The sequence below is a fragment of the Fusarium subglutinans genome, assembly GCF_013396075.1.
Source record: "Fusarium subglutinans strain NRRL 66333 chromosome Unknown NRRL66333_c0000005, whole genome shotgun sequence".
In the NCBI taxonomy this organism is placed as follows: domain Eukaryota; kingdom Fungi; phylum Ascomycota; class Sordariomycetes; order Hypocreales; family Nectriaceae; genus Fusarium; species Fusarium subglutinans.
Genome location: NW_023502068.1, coordinates 43898 through 62453, shown reverse-complemented (window position 1 = coordinate 62453; position 18556 = coordinate 43898). Strand labels below are relative to the sequence as shown.

The 18556-nt window shown below is 48.1% G+C and overlaps 6 protein-coding genes across 6 annotated transcripts; 3 read left to right on the top strand and 3 right to left on the bottom strand.

Moving 5' to 3' along the window:
• Window positions 1-5309: 5309 nt before the first annotated feature.
• On the bottom strand, window positions 5310-6596 carry FSUBG_1066 (kinase domain protein; the record flags this gene model as incomplete). Its single annotated transcript, XM_036675259.1, has 3 exons — window positions 5310-6085; window positions 6141-6500; window positions 6563-6596. The coding sequence occupies 3 exons, from the start codon at window positions 6594-6596 to the stop codon at window positions 5310-5312; spliced, it is 1170 nt and encodes a 389-aa protein (XP_036543234.1).
• A 1047-nt stretch (window positions 6597-7643) lies between these two features.
• Window positions 7644-8924, bottom strand: FSUBG_1065 (uncharacterized protein; the record flags this gene model as incomplete). Its single annotated transcript, XM_036675248.1, has 3 exons — window positions 7644-8041; window positions 8394-8817; window positions 8871-8924. 3 exons carry the CDS (start codon window positions 8922-8924, stop codon window positions 7644-7646), a joined length of 876 nt encoding a protein of 291 aa, XP_036543233.1.
• A 563-nt stretch (window positions 8925-9487) lies between these two features.
• On the top strand, window positions 9488-12832 carry FSUBG_1064 (uncharacterized protein; the record flags this gene model as incomplete). The annotated part of the gene is made up of 4 exons (XM_036675237.1): window positions 9488-9563; window positions 9614-10962; window positions 11045-11399; window positions 12288-12832. 4 exons carry the CDS (start codon window positions 9488-9490, stop codon window positions 12830-12832), a joined length of 2325 nt encoding a protein of 774 aa, XP_036543232.1.
• Window positions 12833-13332: 500 nt separating this feature from the next.
• FSUBG_1063 (Found in mitochondrial proteome) lies at window positions 13333-15339 on the bottom strand (the record flags this gene model as incomplete). The annotated part of the gene is made up of 2 exons (XM_036675226.1): window positions 13333-15218; window positions 15297-15339. The coding sequence occupies 2 exons, from the start codon at window positions 15337-15339 to the stop codon at window positions 13333-13335; spliced, it is 1929 nt and encodes a 642-aa protein (XP_036543231.1).
• Window positions 15340-15880: 541 nt separating this feature from the next.
• Window positions 15881-17146, top strand: FSUBG_1062 (transposable element TCB2 transposase; the record flags this gene model as incomplete). Its single annotated transcript, XM_036675215.1, has 1 exon — window positions 15881-17146. One exon carries the CDS (start codon window positions 15881-15883, stop codon window positions 17144-17146), a length of 1266 nt encoding a protein of 421 aa, XP_036543230.1.
• Window positions 17147-17849: 703 nt separating this feature from the next.
• On the top strand, window positions 17850-18234 carry FSUBG_1061 (DNA damage-responsive 48; the record flags this gene model as incomplete). The annotated part of the gene is made up of 2 exons (XM_036675204.1): window positions 17850-18012; window positions 18065-18234. The coding sequence occupies 2 exons, from the start codon at window positions 17850-17852 to the stop codon at window positions 18232-18234; spliced, it is 333 nt and encodes a 110-aa protein (XP_036543229.1).
• Between the last annotated feature and the right edge of the window lie 322 nt (window positions 18235-18556).

The window sequence follows — 18556 nt, the reverse complement described above, 5'->3', positions numbered from 1 at the left end:
GTCTCTCCAAGAATTCAGGTCCGTCCGGTGAGGTTTGACACAACGGGTTGTGGTCCAGGGCGCCTCAGGACAACGGCAAGGATTAGTATCCGTGACAGGGACCCATGTCGTTAGAGGTTTCTCCATTGACAGGGGCCTTTAACAGCGGCTCGGTGCAAGCCCAATGATCTGTGGCAGCATCATCCAGGGTGTGTATCTTTCTCAGGCCTTGGCTTCTATTTGGATGGACTGATGAGCGAGCGAGTTCGCACCATGCGAAGCGCAATGCCCAACGGTAGCCAATGTGATGCTTGTGCCTGGCCATGGATGAGAACCTCAGCCAACCTTGTCTTTCCTCGCCTTGCCGAAGTGCCATTCTTAAAAAGGTTAACATAACTTTTTGTTTATGCTTGACAGGGCTTGCTTCAGCTGGCCCATCTTCCGCTGCTGGGCTCACTGCATATCCAGCTGGATCTTCAGGCGCTTGCCATGAGAAAACAGTGTAGAATGTTAACCAATACAAATTGAAAGGCGGTTATGCATATTCTGATTAAAGCTCCGAGGCGCTACTGCATGTGCTGATGGCCACTAGCAGAGCGCCTCTCAGTTGGCCAAAAGCGAAACAGAGCTTCTAGCCAGTTACCGAGGTGGGCGTTTAGAGCACACTTAGCGGGGCATCGACAGCGGGAAAATTCTCACCCCGTTGTAAGGCTTGCACTTGGACGCTGAGATAGCGGTTAAACTAAGACAATGGGCAGCAGAGACAATTCAGGTGGTGGGTGCGGACTCAGGTTACAGTCATTGGTATCCCCAACTGAAAGCACAGTATGATTGACGCATAATACCTGTCATAATTTACAACGCCAAAAGGGGTTCGCTCTCTTCTCCTGCCTGAGATGTTTCTTTTCTTTTCCCCAGGACAAGTTGCTCCTTCCGCGTCTGCCGTCTTTCTCTTGGGTATCATCTATCTCTACGAATGGGCAAGTGCAACTGATGAATGAAACGCTGCGCCACCATATTAGAACATGTTAAGAATCAGGGGCATCGATGGCCCAGACCCGTCAACGTCCCGCACAGGCTTCTGCAGGTACAGTGCAGGCACCATATCCGCCAATCGCGCAGCGGCGCTTGCTTGGTGCCCTAGCGGTTGCCAATTGGCCGTTTAGACATTTTTGGGCTAGTCACTCAAGGTGCCCGTTGGACCAAGGTATGGCACTTGCTTTTGTTCTTGTTCGGATTTCTCCCTTAATGGGAGCATCGTGGTCCGGCGCTGCTTCCCCAGACCGCCACCGTAAGCCACTGACGGTTGGTCGTGGCAGATGGAAGGTGCCAAGGCATCGTCGCTTCCAGTCAGACCGTTACCGACCTCGCTACTGGGAAAATAACGTGCGCGTCCTCTGTTCTAGATGGGCCACTTCTTAACAGAGAACCTAACGGAAGCGGGTAATCACTATGCATCACGACTCAATTATCAAGAATGGAGAATGTTTCTTGACTCATTCTAAAAATAACATGGCCATGTGATTAACCCTCGCACTTGTTCCTCTCCATGGATCTACAGCAGGCCTCCGAAGAAACTACGATTGAGACTCTTGAGTAAACCTTACACTTTGAGCATGTCAATAATTGTGGTTCAAATGCGGGTTGCTACGTCAAAAGAGATTACAACACCAAGGAACTTGGCCTATTTCCCCTTTTGCAGCAACTCGCCAATTGATAGGAGAACGGAGATATTGCAGAGCCAGTCCACAAATCCACCGGACTTGACGGGGATGCGAATCACGGCAGCAGGCCATCTATAACGGACAAGGTTCGTGGAATAAGTGATCATGGACCTGGCTAACACGGCCAAACGCAGGCTTGGCATGACTGATGGCCTGACTGATTGATTCAGTCGTCTTGCTTGTACATCACCTCTGGGCCTCATTTGTTGTGATAGCTCTGAACAAGATGAAAGTTGCCAATTCGCAGCCTATACTGTTCCGATTGGGTCACTGTTCGTCCTTGAGGCTAGACTATCCCCAAGTCTTGCAGGTACTTTATTACTGTGTACATGTTAATGGACTACGAAACATGGCGCTTGCGTACCACTAATCTATGCATAATAATCACAATAGGGTAAGGAAATGTGTCATGGACAGCATTGGCCCTCTGCGATTTTTTCCATCATGCCGAAGATGGCCAGAATCAGCAACGCCGAATGATCTCGTGGCTAACCAGCTTCCATCTCTATCTTTAGGACGGGTGTTCATTTTTAGCACCAAGCGCCACCACCCGTCCAGTAGCATGGCGAGACAGACCCTGGGCACCTGTGTTTGACGCCAAGGAGTCTCAGGAACAGGCCGCCCTAGTCTGTTTCAACATCAGGGCAGCCAATCATCAATTCCTGAGCTACGGATCTGAGACGACACCGATGCCTTCCAGCCCTATTACCCTTCACGGGTTTTTCCCCTTCACAACCTTAACAGGCAGATCCTGTTCTGGACCTCAAAGCATCCCAAAAGAGAGGCCGCGAGGGAAGGGCGACTAACTAGGACTACTCGGGTCAGAATATCGCGAGCCTACAGAGTACCCGTCCGGTGTTTCCCAAGTCCGGAACGATCGGCAAATGCTTGTTTGTTTTGACAATCATGAAGTCCCGGGTAGCTTTTGGTGATACAGGAAAGTGATCGCCTGCAATTGAAATCGAAGTCAAACGACATCCAAACACGATGTGATTCATTCTGGAATGGTCGATAATATCAAGGTCTCATCTGGATGTCTTCAACCGCCAACTGAATCTTATACCAATTCCGTTACAATATTCTGTCCCAGAGACGGCTCTTACGATGTCAACTACTGTGTGCTCTTACAGTCTCAAGATTTTACTCAACAACTTTGAAACTATGCTTACTTGGCTAACACCAAATCGGGAAGTGCACGACTTGTTTCATTCAAATGACAGAATGACGAAACGGGCAGCTTGAACAGCCAGTCGCATCATGTGGTAGCCCTGTGCTTCACCTGAATCCCCAGTCTGTATCCATTCTTAGTCTATGACGAAAAATTTGGTCTCTTGAGACCAGACAGATTGATAGCTTCCTACATCGTCGGAATTGCGAACCAGTCATGGCTCATGAGCATCATTTGCCGATACAGACTTCTTCGAATGACTAGCAGCAATCGCTTACAGGATTTTGACCACACTCTCCACCAACCTCCGCGCACTTGAGATCAACGGCACTATTGATGAAAGCTCCAGTGGCTTGCTCACGTCATGGATCGATTAGCCTCCGTGCGCTATCAATCGACACTGACAGGGCCCCATCCAACGCCTATTCTTTAGCTTAAATGTTTCTCCGTGGTGGTATTCCCGCCAAAAAAAAAAAAAAAGAAAGAAAGAAACGACGTCCCATGTTCACAAAGGCGAAATACGATACTCGACAGAATGGTTAAGCCAATAAGTAACTTGAGATCATTATGGAGTCGCTGTGCTGATACTCTTCACAAAATCGAGAAGACGATGTCGGTAATCTTGACGATGTATCATCGCCGTTGTCGTTTCGTTTTCAACGCGGGGTTGCCATTGTTGATAGCCTATCTACCTTAGCTTGTTCTGTTTACCACGTTCAGTGGCCTAAAGCCCAGGCTCGCGGAACAAGGTCGAACCATCAGAGAATGTAACGATGCCCTGAAGACCCCTGAAGACGGAACGATGCAGCGTTACAACGCGTCTTCTTGGCACGGACAGGGGAGATACCGGCCGAGACTAGTTCGACTGTCCTGCCAGGTTCGTCTTAGCGTTTTCTCTTCTTGTCGTTCCATGTTTCGAGTTACGGCCGTGGTGGCTTTGGATGAAACTTGCGATCTGCCAGGCACTACACAAACGGTAGTTGTATTTTGCTTTTGCACGTTGAGGTGACATGGTTCTTTGCTTTTTTAGTAACGTTAATTAACTGTCGATAATAACCGGAAATGACATTGAGAGCGAATTTTCGATCGAAACACCCAGTCCTGGGTGACCATACGCGGTCGTACGTTTTTACCATGATTTGTTTCCATTGTATCCCTCAGTAAATGAGATAAATTAAATTTATGCTTAGGCTAGCTCTCTTACAACACGCCGATCGTCAGTCACCTCATCTTCGATCGATTAGACCATAAATTTGTTATTCAGGTCGATCACTTTGCACCAAATGACTCCACTGATCGTCATATCCAAGCGTTATTCTTTGGCCTTCGGGCGTTTCATGGACTGTCTATGGAGTAACTACAGCTTACACGGATCAGAGCTGACTCGCCTTACAGCAGCTCGGTCCAGCCAGGCTAGCTAGGAGAAACAGGCCATCCATCACAACAGTATGGAGCAGAGTCCAGGCCTAGCTGGCAGGTGTGTTTGCTGTTGCATTTCAGTTGGCTCACTTGTCAGTTTCCTTGCAAACGCACTTGCAAGGGTATGACGGTAGCTTTACAACCTCTCAGGGGAGCCAAAGGTTTCTATGACAATTCACATCCACCAACCCTGATTGAGCTGACTGGACCCAACAACGGTTCAGACTTGCGAGCGTACCTGCATTCAACCTCCGAGTTCCGTCCGTTTGGGGATCGGAGTGATGCTGCATTGGGTTGTGCAAACCTGAACCTGGCTGATTCCGTTTCCACTTCGGGGAGCTAGGAGGTGGCTGTGAAGTTTGGAAGTTTCCGTTTCTCTGAGTTTCTTCCGAGCTGAGTGGTGGAATTCTTCCCGGGTTCACTCAACCTGGTCGTTCTTCCGGTCAACAACGGGGTTAAGCAATCACAGGCCGAAGGGTTTACTGCGAACTGCGAGGTTCCGACTGAATCCGCGTATTGGTAATAAGTCACTAGACAATTGTGATAGGTAAAGATACCAAAACCTGTCGAGAGTGAAAGCAGATGCTTTACAAAAGCAAACAGAGGCAGGCTTCCATGTGACAACCAGTGACTATTCTAAGAATTGACGGGGGCCAGTTTCACCATGGGGGCCACTTGAGCATAAAAATCCCATATTATTGACTTTGTCTCTGAGTTGAGCATTGATAACACGCATTGGCCACTTTGTATTCGAAACGGCGATGTTGAAGCTGAAAAAGTCAAACACTGGCTTTTCAGCTTGGAAGGGATGTAGGAAGAACTTTCACTTTACCTTTCACTTGCCTCGGAGAGGCATCTGGCAAGAGAAACGTGCTAGATACTGGATATTACCGTTCCGAGTAATCTGATTCAACTTTCATGATTTCTTCCCATGGTATCTAGTATATCACGGGTGCCCAACCAGCGTCGGAACTGTCAAACCCATTTCCTAATAATGAGTCCATCTTATCAGATCCCTTTTAGTCCAAGAGTTTACGCCCCCAAGCTTTCTCTGCCAGAGGTAGAGCCCGCTTACTCATCCACTTCGACCGCAGAACCTGATCAGTTGTCATACGCTCTTCTGGTCTGAAGCGCAGCATCCCTTTGATCATATCTAGAAAGGCGTGACTCTCATCATTATCCATCTTTTCACTGCCCTCTTCCATTCTCGGATCTGGAAAATGCAGTTTAAAGCGTCTCTCAAGCGACCAAAATTCCCGTTGCCCTTTGGGCTGCCCATCTTCCTCAAACCCATCTGACTTTGCCTCCCACTTCTCCCACCATTCCTGCGGTAGTGGGCCAAGTGCATCAACCTGGTCAGTAGTTACCTCATCCCAATTGAATAGAAAGCCGCTCATGAATGGCCCATCACCCATGACCTCCCAGACCATAAGTCCCAGACTCCATATATCGGAGGAGAACGTAAGAGGCTTCTTAGGATCAAACTTAGCTTCTGGTGGCCGGTTTTGTAAGTGGGTATAAGACATCAATCTGGTTTCCTGTGAAGGGTTGAAGGCTGTTCCAAAGTCGGCGAGCCATAGTTTGGCTTCGGGTAGTAGAACTTCGTCGCTCGGTTTGCCGAGCCAGTTTGGCGTATAGACATTCTTTGGCACTGACGGTGAGGTGACCGGCTGACCATCAGTCCTGGTCACTGGGCAAGGGTCTGGTTTATAGTATTTCTCATACACCTGTTGGATGGAAAGATGATCGAGCTCTGATCCAGGCAATTGGAGCAACACGTTTCTTAGGTGAATATCTAGATACCATCAGATGATGACTGAGTGGCTAGAGTACGTAGGGCAGATACTCACCGCCATGAACGAAGCCGGCCCGGTGGATGTATGCCGTTGCCATGATGAGCTGCGCGGCCAGCGCCCTGGCTACGTCAAGTTGGAAAGAGTTGTATCCCGAAGTTTTGATCGATTCGGCTATGCTGCATCTGGCCGGTGCAGTGACAATGCAAGAATGTGTGCCGTTAGGTCCATTAACTGTGAACTGGTCAAGCACTGGAGTGATGAGATTGCTAGAGGATTCTTTGGTCGGATTCTCGGCTAGTTTGAGGAGAATATCGCTCTCTTTCGAAACTTGATCAGCTGTGCCGACTTTGATGGCAACATACTTGTCGAGCTCCTGATCGCGGGCAAGCCAAATAGTCGAATAACCGCCTTGGCCTAACTTATCAACAATATGATATCGCTGGTTTAGTTTGTTGTTGACCTCAATGGGATGATACCCCCCAGGGCAGTATCTGTCGACGTATTCGACATTTCTGTAAAGCCGATAGGTCGTTGACTCCGGAGGCTGCGTGGAAATTACTCTTCGACCAAAATCGCGATATTGGTAGCACCGACGTCTCAAAGACGGGCAGAAAGAGCCCTTCGTAAAGCTATAATAAAAATTGCGATGAATTAGCTGCAGCATTTTATTTTGTATTGGGGGAATCTTAGGCGAATTTTGCGAGAGGGCATCGTCAGTTGATCGGGCCGGTGGAGTTCAATCTGCTGACCTAACTTTTAAGTATTAATACTGCTTATAACACGCGAAACGAACGTTAGCGATTACCTATATCTCAGTGTTGGATGATATACCTTAGAGTTCTTCTTCTTCTTCCAGAGTCACTTGGGCACTGGCCTCAAGATTGCCAAGTCTACACGTCACGGATCGCTTCTCTTTCTTCTATTTTCCCAGGGGAGTACGCATGACTTTCTGGAGCTGAGCGGCGACCTGAGTTGCGATAGTGTTGCAAAGATGTTCCTCTTTAGCGGCGACTTGCTAAGCGATGATACTGGTGATGTATTCCTGCAAGCTGTTTAAGGCCTTGTTGACGGCAGCCTTGCATGCATGGTGTTCTCGAATCCACCCTGGGATATAGCGGGGATGGTACTATGCTATGCTTTGTGTGTTTGCCATTCCCACAAGGGGGTGTAATAAAACTTGGGACCTCTATCCTAGGTGACAAAAAGCCTTAGGTAAACTTAGGTAAACTTAGGTAAGCTTAGTGTAATTTAGTAAAGATATAGAAGATCTTGGACTAAGTTCTTTTAACACTTTAGTTTAACGTCAGAAGTCTTCTTACACCCTGAGGACCCATAACCATGCTAGTGTGGTGGTTTATCTTGCGCCATAGTAACGATGTCGTGTGATCGGTATATCGATGATGAAGTTAGTACAGACTTGGGAGATCAAACGTTAGTAATTAGATGCATTTTAGTATTAGATGATATACCTTAGATCAAGTAGCCCGCATCAAGGTTGGCCTGGGTACGATCCTCAAGAGAAGTGATTCGCAGCGTAAAAGACCGTGCAGCGCTCTTCTAAGCGTCGACCACGGTTTTCTCAAGTTGAGCGACGACCTTAGCCGCGACAGCGACGCAAAGATTCTCCTTTTCAGCGGCAATTTTTTGATCGACGAGTTGAGGGATGTATTCGTGCAAACCACTCAAGGCTTTGTTGATAGCAACCTCGATTGCGCGATTGATAGCATTCTCAAATTCGCCCTGAGACATGGGAGGGGGAGTCATGACATGATCTCCAGAAGAATCGACAGTATGGGCTTGATTAGCCATGATGTGTGGGAGATGAGGTTTTGATGATGAATAGTTTGGGATGTTATTGTGGGAAAAGAAATCTGGGCTCTGGGTGTGAAGAATGAAGCTGGAGTAGCTGGAGTAGCTGGGGTGGATGTAGGTAAGAAGAAAGAAGAAGTTTAGCGCTAAAGGCCTGCAGTAGCTTCGGTAATATTGGGTGTCAAAATAAACTCAGTAAAGGGTAACCTAAATCTATACTAATCTTACCCTAAACTTATGCTAAGTTACCTAAGGTACCTAAGTCTTCTTGTCACTCAGGATCAAGATCCTGAGTTTTCTTTCCATACAGGTACCTAGATATTACAGTATACCTACTATAGACATAAAGTACTAAGTGACAACAGAATAACTACTACATAGTATATAACGCTAAATACCAGATAATACACTATATTGCCTCCGATCACTCAACCTGCCCCTTGATATACTGCAACCATTGGATCACTGTCTGGGGTTGGCGATCAATCCGCAGCATACCTTCATGCATCGAGTTAAGGTAGCCCTCGTCCCACCCTATCTTTTGGAGTTGATAGAACTGTACATTTTTGCCAACGCAGAGTGCTCCCCACAGTAGTTCATTTTCTGTATTGCCCAAAGCCAGAAGGTAGCCCTTTAGTTGTTCCTCGTATCTGGACAAGGAAACAGGCGAAGTTGACTGGGCGGCACCTTTGAGTTCTAGGACAAGGAAGTTCAAACTAGTGCGGCCGACCTTGTGTGAAACTTTCATGTCGAGCCTGCCACCTGGGACGTTGTGTTCTTGGTTTACAGCCCAGCCTTCCCACCTGCTAAAAACGCAGGCAAGAATGGTCGTCCAGGCGGCACTGACATGAGATTCCGTGGAGTTAGCAGTGATTTGATCAACTTCCATGGCCCCGCCTGGCATATACTGCTCATCCATGTACTTCGAGTAAGTTAGACATTAAGCTCAGCAATAGGCGAAAGAATGTAACCGACAGTGTTTGTGATGTCTTCCTGGGCGGGAAGGTAAGCTGGGCGACCTCGAGGCATTGTGATGTTCGGCGAAGTGATAGCTGGTGAAGTACGGGTTTGAGATTATAGAGGAGGAGACATAAAATGTAACGCCTTGATTATTGATAATTTTCAAACTGTTGTTTCAGCGAATATCAAGATGTTCTTGTACTATATATATATTTCACCGTACTTTATAAGAAACGGACTACTTGCCTAAGAGTCTGATATATCGTAGGTACCAGCGCCTATTCTTGATTACCGCCCGTCTAATGAAACGAGGATCAACACGTTTACCTTGACTCGGCCGACCTGGCTAGCGACCAGGCCATGTAGCATTCGGCGTCTACAGAAGATAAACATGGTCGCTAAGTCGAAACGGCGGTTATTCGGGCACGATGTCAGCGTTCGCCTCTCAAAATTAGCAGATTTTAAGTTATCACCTGAAACCAGAGGCCAACCTGGTTGCGGCGGGCGCTAAAACGACGGCGCTTGACACAGCGGTTCTGTCGCGCCTCAGAGGTCAGGCTAATGGCGGGGCTCTTTGGTAATAACATCAATCACTCACCTCATTCCATCTTCATACAACACACAAGACAACCATGATATACTGCACTCTTTGCGGAATTCATATTACTGAACAGCCTGGCGAAACCTGGCTCCAGGAGTTTCGAGCAAGTAAGTCCCTGTCACTATTGACTGCAATACCTCGATTCTAATTTGACCAGTCTGGGTTGAGAGCGATCTATTGAACAATGTCGCTGTTTCTGGTGTCGGCCGATGGGGCAACAGCGTCGATGACTTTTCTGGAACCGTTCCAGTTGATCCAAAGAAGTGCTATGACGATGATGCTGGGCCAGGCACTACTATCGATGTGGCTTTGACACCCAATAAACCAACCATGTTCATACGTTCACTGGACGAAGATGTCTTGGCTTGGGGCTACGGCTTTCACGCTTCTTGCTGGATTATTTTCACAAAGTATTCCACCCCGAACTTGGGCCACTTGTTTGCGGCATGTTTATCTATGCCAACTGGTCAAGAGGCCTTCCTGAACTGGGGACATGACTATGGAGGAGCAAGCATACTGGAAAAACCGTTCAAGGTACCGACGCGAGATACTCGCTTCCCTGACCCACGAACGATACCCAATCTCTTTCGATCAGATCCGTTTCACATCCCCGCGCTAGACCGTGCAATCCAAAAAACTACTCGTCTGCAGAACGACGTATTCCTGAGTCGTATCAACTTCAATGCCGAGACTCTTACCAAAGACCCCTTCTTCCGCTTGTTTCCAGATATTTTGCAGTTAATCACCGTGTTACTACCAACCTCGGAAATTCACGCAGTACGGCTTGCGTCCCCAGTCTTCGCCTCCCTTAAATTATCCGAAAGCTTCTGGGCCTCACGGTTCCAACCAGGTCACGAGTTCGAGTACATACCCGAGATTATAGACAATCCGCCTGAATCATGGAGAGCCTTCTACTTATCACTCCAAATCTGGGCCTTGAATGACCCTAGTATGGCTAATCGCAAGCGAATTTGGGGCCTTACGAAAACATTACATGGCTTACTGTCTCAGATGGAGGATGCACCTTGCCAAGGAAGGCCCCTACAAACTTGGTTTGAGACTTCTGCGGATCCGGATGATACTTCAGCTTGCTGGCACACAGCGGCATGCGCCAGCGCGCAGCCGAATGGTTCATTTGTCAACGGCAATCGAGGTTTACGAGCTCGCACCCTGCGCTTCTCGCAAACACTCAAGGTACAACGGATGTCTGTCTCGTTTGTGAATCTACCTGAAGGGGTGTTCGTTTCTGGCCTGGTCCTGATTGATCATAACCATGAGCGCCATGCTATTGGGTACATACATGAGAGTAATATGGTTGACATTCATCTTCCCGTTGCACAATATGTCCAAGGCTGGGAGCTTGCCTTGCATACATCTGGTGTTAAAGCAATGGCCCTCATCTATGAGGGTGGAGTACTATCTAGCTGGGCGGGCGAGCCAGCTGGTATTCCACGATGGCGCTTAGCTGGACCCCCCAGCCTTTCCGCAATTAAAGCCGAGTTTGATGTAAGTTTCTATCCGGCTACACTCTCTTCTCCTTATCAATTATATCGTAATGTACTAAGATGTAACTTCTAATACTTCGCAGGCCATGAAACTGGTCAAACTTAGCCGAGAAGGCTCACTGGATGAGCTCACCTGGCTCAATAACTGCCTCTGGTATCCTCAAGTTCCACCGAAAGGACTTCTATACGATTGGACCAAGGGTGATAAGCCACCAAGCGAGTTCAAACTCCCAATGACAAGCGTCTTCTTTGGTGAAGCTGATGACATGTATTCGTCAATTCTCACTGAGATTGTTATTTGGGTTTTCGATGTCTGCTATATCGCAGGTATAGAATTCCGCTTTACCGATGCCTCCTATAACCGGCATCTTGGAAACATTGGCCCATTTGACCAAGACTTCCCGGGACGACGAAACTTCTCGGACTCAAATGATTCCAGTGTGTCATTAACAATAGATGGCGTTGCTGGAGAACGACTAAAAAGTTTTGAGGTTCAGGAACGAGGAGTGTCTCTCGTGGGCATGAAGGTAACTAGGCCAATTTTGCTCGTCAAAAATCGGGTTGCTTACTATTCCAGGTGAATACTACCTTCAATCGACATGTACAAACTCCAGGGTATCCTTATGGAACCCAAAAAGGTTGGGGGACTATCCGACCTAAAGGATCCAAAATTGTTGGGATGTTTGCCACCTGCGTATGTATTGCCTCAATTATGCTGTAAAATCGGTATTGTTTCTTATGAAGATGTTAACGTTTATTACAACAGGGTAATACTCTTGGTAATATCGGTTTGATATCAATAGACTAACCATCTCCATTAATAACCTTGGAAATCTATATAGTGACCAAGGTAAGCCGAGAAAGACTGAGGCGATGCACATGCAGACACTGGAAGGCTATGAGAATGTACTTAGGTACTTGGGTGCTTAGAATGAGTGTTCAATGCAGGCATCCTCAATGCTTGCTCGAGTCTGAAACAATATCCGAATAGACACCATTAACTTATGTCTCTTTCTTACAGAAATGGTAACTATAAGACTGTGCGGGTTAGACTCAGGCACTTGGACAATTGCGCAACTAAAGTCAGTCTTTCTTGGATAGCCTCTGTTCATTCCCAGCACCTAGCATCATGTATGTACTGCGCTGCGAACACGGCTATCGTCATTCGGGACAAAGACCCAACTTATGAACAAATAAGATTGAAGATGTATAAAAAGCCTCGATCGTCCTCCTCGAACACTCCCTGTACAGAAATTAATTGTGTGACCTTGAGAGTTGCTCTACAACGGCCAAACTGAAGACACCACGAGAAACTAACCCACGTAGCAATCCTCAGTATGACTCCGATTAGGACATCCAAACGAGTTCGTTTCATGGATCAATATGACCTACAAAAGAGCAAGGCCTCTCTTATTCATACAAGTAAACCAGGTGGCACCACAATTTTCACGAAAAAGGATGAAGAATGCCGTTTCATTACGGGCGCTCTCTCTCGATTTCTCAAACCGCTTGAGATACCCCCCAACACCCATCTCATTCAGCATTGTCCTCGGAGCGAAGGGGGTATCTACACCATCCGCTCCGTCGAGCCTATTCTGCCCAACACAAAGTATAATATCACCGTGCGCGTCACTATACACCATGACATGGGATGGGTGGAGGTAATCCTTTCCATGGCGGGAGGGTTGTTTGATTGGATCTCACTTCCCCCCGTGCAATGGGCTGAAGTGCCGAACATGGAACTTGCCTTGAACAATGGTATGAAGGTGTGTGTTAAGATTGAAGACTCTATCCATGGACGGTTGTTGGCATCTTATCTCAAGAAGCTGGGCTTATTTGAGTTGCAAGCGAAGGGAACAACTGAGTTGTGAAAGGAAAGCCCACAATGATGTCTTAGGGAAGACCATGAAGGAAAGTTTGAAAGGGGTATTAATACTGGCTGAAGAGGTTGCGATACTCGTACATCATGTAAGGTCTTTTGGAGTTGGGAGTTACCATGGTGGAGTTTAAACTAGAATGCAGTCATATATATATATATATCTACACATATACGAAGCAGGCATTTGCCGACCTCAGTGGGCAAAATCAATCAAATTCCTCATTTGCAGAGATTTCACTTTATTTGCGGACGATTTCTGAATGTATATCATTTATTGCCATCAGAGGTTGTGAGCTCAAGATAACAAAGTTGACGATGAGAACCACACCATGGTAACCAGAGTCTTGTGTGACTGTGCTGTGTAATCGACCCTTCAAAATTGCAAACACTCCAGAGACTACTCAAATTTTTCACGTCAATAAAATAGAACCAGGATGTAGTATACAGTGGTATTAGTCTATTCTGAGTTCTGATCTATTATGACACTCAAGCTTATCCGCCTCCTTGCATCCTCCGTAATCTCTCCTCCGCAGCTCGTGCTCTCCTCTCACGCTCCAATCTCATCCTCATCTCAGGCGTTAATCCTCTCTCTTCCGCCTCTCTCCTCTCCTGCGGTGTCTTCTTCAGCCCCGCCGCCAGAGCATTTCCCTTCTGTTTTCGTCCTTCTGAAACCTTTGGACCTTCCACCTGTAGTCGCTCCTCTTCAGCGCGCCGACGCTCAGCCTCCTTGTCACTAGCTTCCTTCTTTTCTCTCTCGTCACGCTTATCTGCTTCAGCCTTGCTCATGGCTGGCGGTACCTTTGCATCATCCCAGGGCCACTTAGACTCTCCCAGCTCGGAGCGGGCGACGCGGAACGCATCCCGCGTTGAGCGTTCGCCAGCGAGTTCGAAGGGCGTCTTGCCATCATTGTTCTTTATTGTAGGATCTGCTCCACCGCGAACGAGAAGGCCGAGTACCAATGGTGCAGCGTTTTGAGCAGCAGCGAGATGGAGTGGCCGTGGTGCATGGTGATTTTGCTCCACAGGCTGAAACTCGAAATCGGCTGATATGTTGTTGTTCTTGAGGTACGAGAGTAGCGCAGGGACCTTTGACCTTCGTACAAACGCTTGAAGTTGGGATGTGTGAAGTAAAGCAGTCTCTTCCTCTTCTGTCAACTTCGGTTTTGAAGGCTTTGTACTCGTCTTTGTTGGAGTCGCTGATCCAGAGTCTTTCTTCTGTTCCTGCACAGGCTCGATCTCACGGACTTTTAGTCGTGTCAGCTCGATGAAGGATCGCATAAGTTCATTCTGTGTCGCTCGCCGTGTGCTGAAGGGAAAGCCACGAATTCGAGTATCATTATGCTTCAACACCTGTCCCTCATAGGGGCCGAAGAGCGTTCTTCGATTTGTCATACCTGTTGCTCGGATAAACAGTAACTCTGAGGTGTCGATGAGGGCTTTCCAGTCTTGGAGAAGAGTTCTCACATCCTCTACCAAAGCCTGTTCGTTATAACGTCGCAAACTTGAACCAGCCGAGTGAGCAGCACCTTTCGCATTATCGTTGGCCGATTGAGAACCACCTTGCTTTCGTCGGGTTGTATATCGATGGAAGGTCTTGTGAGCAAGCACCGTCGCTTCTCGATTCATGGTTGTGCCGTTCTTGTTGGGTCGTGGGGCGAGAGATACAACCATGGCCGCAAAGTGACCACCGCCGATCATACAGAGAAAGACATGAGGACCCTTGTACGCGACCTCTGGCAAGGCTCCCTCTTTAGGAAGCTTGGGCATGGATATGGGCTCGACCTGCTTCTTCTTCAACACCTCCACCAGATCCAGATTTCTTTGTTCCTCGCCCGTTAAGATTGCGCGGTACATGCCGAAATAGGTCTTCTCTGGAAGTAGTGGAGAGCTGAACCATACCAGAGGTGGCTTGCCGCGACCTGGCTTTCCTGCTGTTTCGCTCTCATCATCTTCGGTTGAATCGTTTGCCTTATCAGCCAATCTCGCCTGCTTCTTCAACAGCGCAGTCAGTGTTGAATCTTGTCGGCCATCTTCCTCCTCCTCTTCCTCCTCCTCTGAATCAGAGCCTGATAATGATTCGTCTAGGTTGCCAACGAGCTTCTCAAATTCTGTCTCTGACACGGGCTTTTGACCTCGCAGTTTTTGCTTGAGATTGTAGTGGTGAAAATCAGACTTGAGATGTCCCCGCTGGTCGATCACTGTTGTGAATGTGAGGCCACACAAAGAGCACGCCTGTGTCCCGACGAGATTCGTATCTGACGACGACGCGCTCTCAGACGAAGGTTTTGTGGATTCGGCGGCAGCGATAGCTTCGGCTTCGGCGTCTGTATCAGATTTAAGCACCAAAGTGTCTAGAACTTCGGCAGGCAGATCATAAACTGGTTAACTCGTCAGTACTTTGCGACATCTCGACACGCCGATCCATGGCGGGGGAGGGGTTTGAGACGAATACATACGATACAAGGGCCGCCGAAGAAGATCCTCGTTCGTCTTAGCCATGGCGACTGACGTATGTGGTTTCGTGCGTATAGAGAGCCCAGCGGGAGAGTTGAAGCTGTACTGAAATAACGAGTCTGTCGCGATATTTGAACTTTTTAACAGCCCAGCTGAGACCAAGCGTCTGCGTCATAACGATTGACCTGCGCCCCACCAAAGCTTGAGTCAACCGGCCAGAAAAGGACCCCACAAAGCCACAGAAATGGAGGCACCGCCTCAACCCTTACAGTGTGGCTAGTGTGGTTACTGTTAGAAGTGGAGATCTCTCTACCTTATTGAGCTCGATTGACAAGGTCTATCTCATTGGTCCAGAGCTCCCATCCCATTGAGCCTTCCACTAACGACACCCCTTGTGTAGGTCACCCTCCATTCTTCTTCAATCACATCAAAATATTCTTGCTGTGCAGTCCAATTGTCTTCAATCTTTGCTCTCAGGACAATCAAATCCAACAATCAAATTACATTCAAGTTCCATCGCCATTCTCCCGACAATCTTGCTATTCTCTTCATTGTTTTCCTAAGGCCATTGCTCTCAAGCTTCACAATGGCTGCAGCCCTCGAATCTATCCTCAGCACCGTCTCTAGGATCGAACATGAGCTTGCTGCTCGCGAGGCCCTTGCGGTTGTTAGCAAATCCAAGCTTGACGCGGTCCAGAGTTCAATCAAGCACTTCTCCAACCCCAAATCTCAACTCGCTGGCAATGACCCACAACGTCTCAAAGATGTCATGCAGACTGAGCAACTCTTGCGTGCTTCATGCCTCCCTAACAGCCATCAGAGAGCCCATGCTGTCCAATTTCACGCCCAGGGATTTTCTAAGCAGGCTGTCGCTCGAAGCGTCAACTGGACTCAGCCTCTAACTTGTGCTGCGACTCGCGTCAAAGCTCGTCAAATAACTGACAAGCCTTGCACCGATGCCCGACCTCCAGTTCCTACCATTGTTCAAGCCCGAGAGCTAGTTAAATTCGTCAAGTCTTCTCCCCATGCCCGTCGCATGCCCCTCTCCAAGATCGCTGCTACCCTCGGATTAGAAAGTTCTGATACTGCCATTCGTAATGCTCTCGGTCGTTACGGGTACAAGTTGTATCCGGCTGTCGTTCGACCTTTCATTAACGAGGGAACCCGAAAGCTCCGGCTTGAATTCGCTCAGAGCCATGTCAACTGGACCGTCGAGCAGTGGAACAAGGTTCTCTTCACTGCAGAAGTCCGCATTCCCCTTACAGACGCACATGAACCCTTGGTCATTCGACAGTCGGAAGAGGAATACCATCTTGACTGCATCAACGATGTGCCTGCTGAGCCTGTAACCTGCAATGACAGTGAGCTGTACTTTGCCCACTTCTCAGGTCTCACTGGCAAAGGCCCTCTTATTGCTTGGAGTCGCGACGCGGACAACAAGTTCGGCCCACTCAGTCCTGTAAATCACTACAAGGTCATCTTTCCAGGATTATCCAAGTGGATCGACGATCAGCCCTCTGGATGTCGCTTTGCTATGCGTCCAGATATGTGCGCCCACGCTGCTGTTGCCGTCAAGGACGAGATGCGATTTCGATCTATGCCCACTGAACACTTCCCTCCCGCCTCACCCGACCTGAACCCCATCACTGAGATATTCAACTGGGTCAAGGTTAATCTCAAGATTGACAAGGACCGCTCTCTTTACGGCGAGGTCGCCGAGTGGCGCATCCGACAAGTTGTCCGAGCCACCTGGAACAGCATACCTCAGGAGAACATGAAAGCGCTCATCGAGAGTATGCCTCACAGATGTCAAGCTGTCATCGACGCCAATGGGATGTATACCCGGGACTAGAGATATTAACTACGGCCCATGAGCTTAGAAGAGATGAAAATAATGCATTAATGACCAAGAGAGTCACGACGATACGATAACAAAACACGGCGATGGTTGACGAGAGATTCCGGGCATAACTGGGCATCGATCGACAAGGGTGATTCAAGGGAGGCAGGACTGAGTTTATGTTTATGATACCCATTTGTTTCAATAATGCTACGCATTTAATTCCAAACATGCGTGCTGTGCATGTCTAACGATTATGTATTTCCTGTGATATCATCACCAACCCAAGGTTAGTCCAGCGGCGGAGTAGAGTAGAGTAGAGTCCTAGCAACTCTTACCCCGCGCTCCAGTTCAACACTCCAGGCGGCCTACCACCCTAAAACTTGGCACGCGAGCTTAAGCTTTATGCTACCGCCGCACCTTATCTTGGTCTGTCAATCCCTGTCGAGCTGTGCACCAATACATCTTGGTGTCAACGTCACTGCACATCATTTTTCAGCTGTGAAGTACCAATCCCTTGTTTTAGTTGCGTCAGTGGTTTCCTTGCCATACATTGAATCAAGAATTGTTCCTTCCCCCGCCTGATGTGCAGTGTGACTAGTTGTATAAAAGGGAAGATCTTGTCCGCTTCTCGATCTTTCCATCTTCATACTCATCATCCTACATACCACAAATTACAAATTACAACTTTCAACTCAAAACTCAAACTATCATCATGGATTTCGTCAAGAACCTCGCCGGTGGCAACAACAACAACGCCAACAACACCGAGGGCCAGCAAGCTCCTCCCGAGGCTGGCGGCAGCTTCATGGACAAGGTCAACGGAATGGCTGGCGGTGGCGCGCAGGGCGAAAAGAACGAGGATGGCCTTGACAAGGGTAATTATCTCCATTAACTTTCCACGTATTTCTGTACTAACAACCGCTGCAGCCGTCGACTTTGTGCAGGAAAAGTTCCTCGGCGGAGGCGATCAGAGCAACGAGAGCGCCGCTGAGCAGGCCAAGGACGAGGCTATTTCCGATGCCATTCGCGACCAGTACAAGAGCGCCACAGGCAGCGAATTCCCCATCTCCGACTCGGACAAGAAATATGGAGCTTAAAATGGTGTCGAGGATCACGCGAACTCAGAGGCATGAGCGAAAACAAGCAATGTACGATTAGATGATAACGGCACCTAAATGATCACGAACCCTATTATGTTCTAATGAGGCAATCTTTTACTTGTTGATGTGAATGCTACTTAAGCTACCCCCTTTGTCAAGTTGCCTTGACCTATTCACCATCGTGAGAAATGCCTTCCACTCATCACCTCGAGTTCATGCTGCCTTGATGCAGATTGCCACCAAAAAACCCCATCAGCCACTATAATTTAGCGGTCGGTACGAGGCCATGTCCGAGTTAAAGGATTATCCTCATACTTAG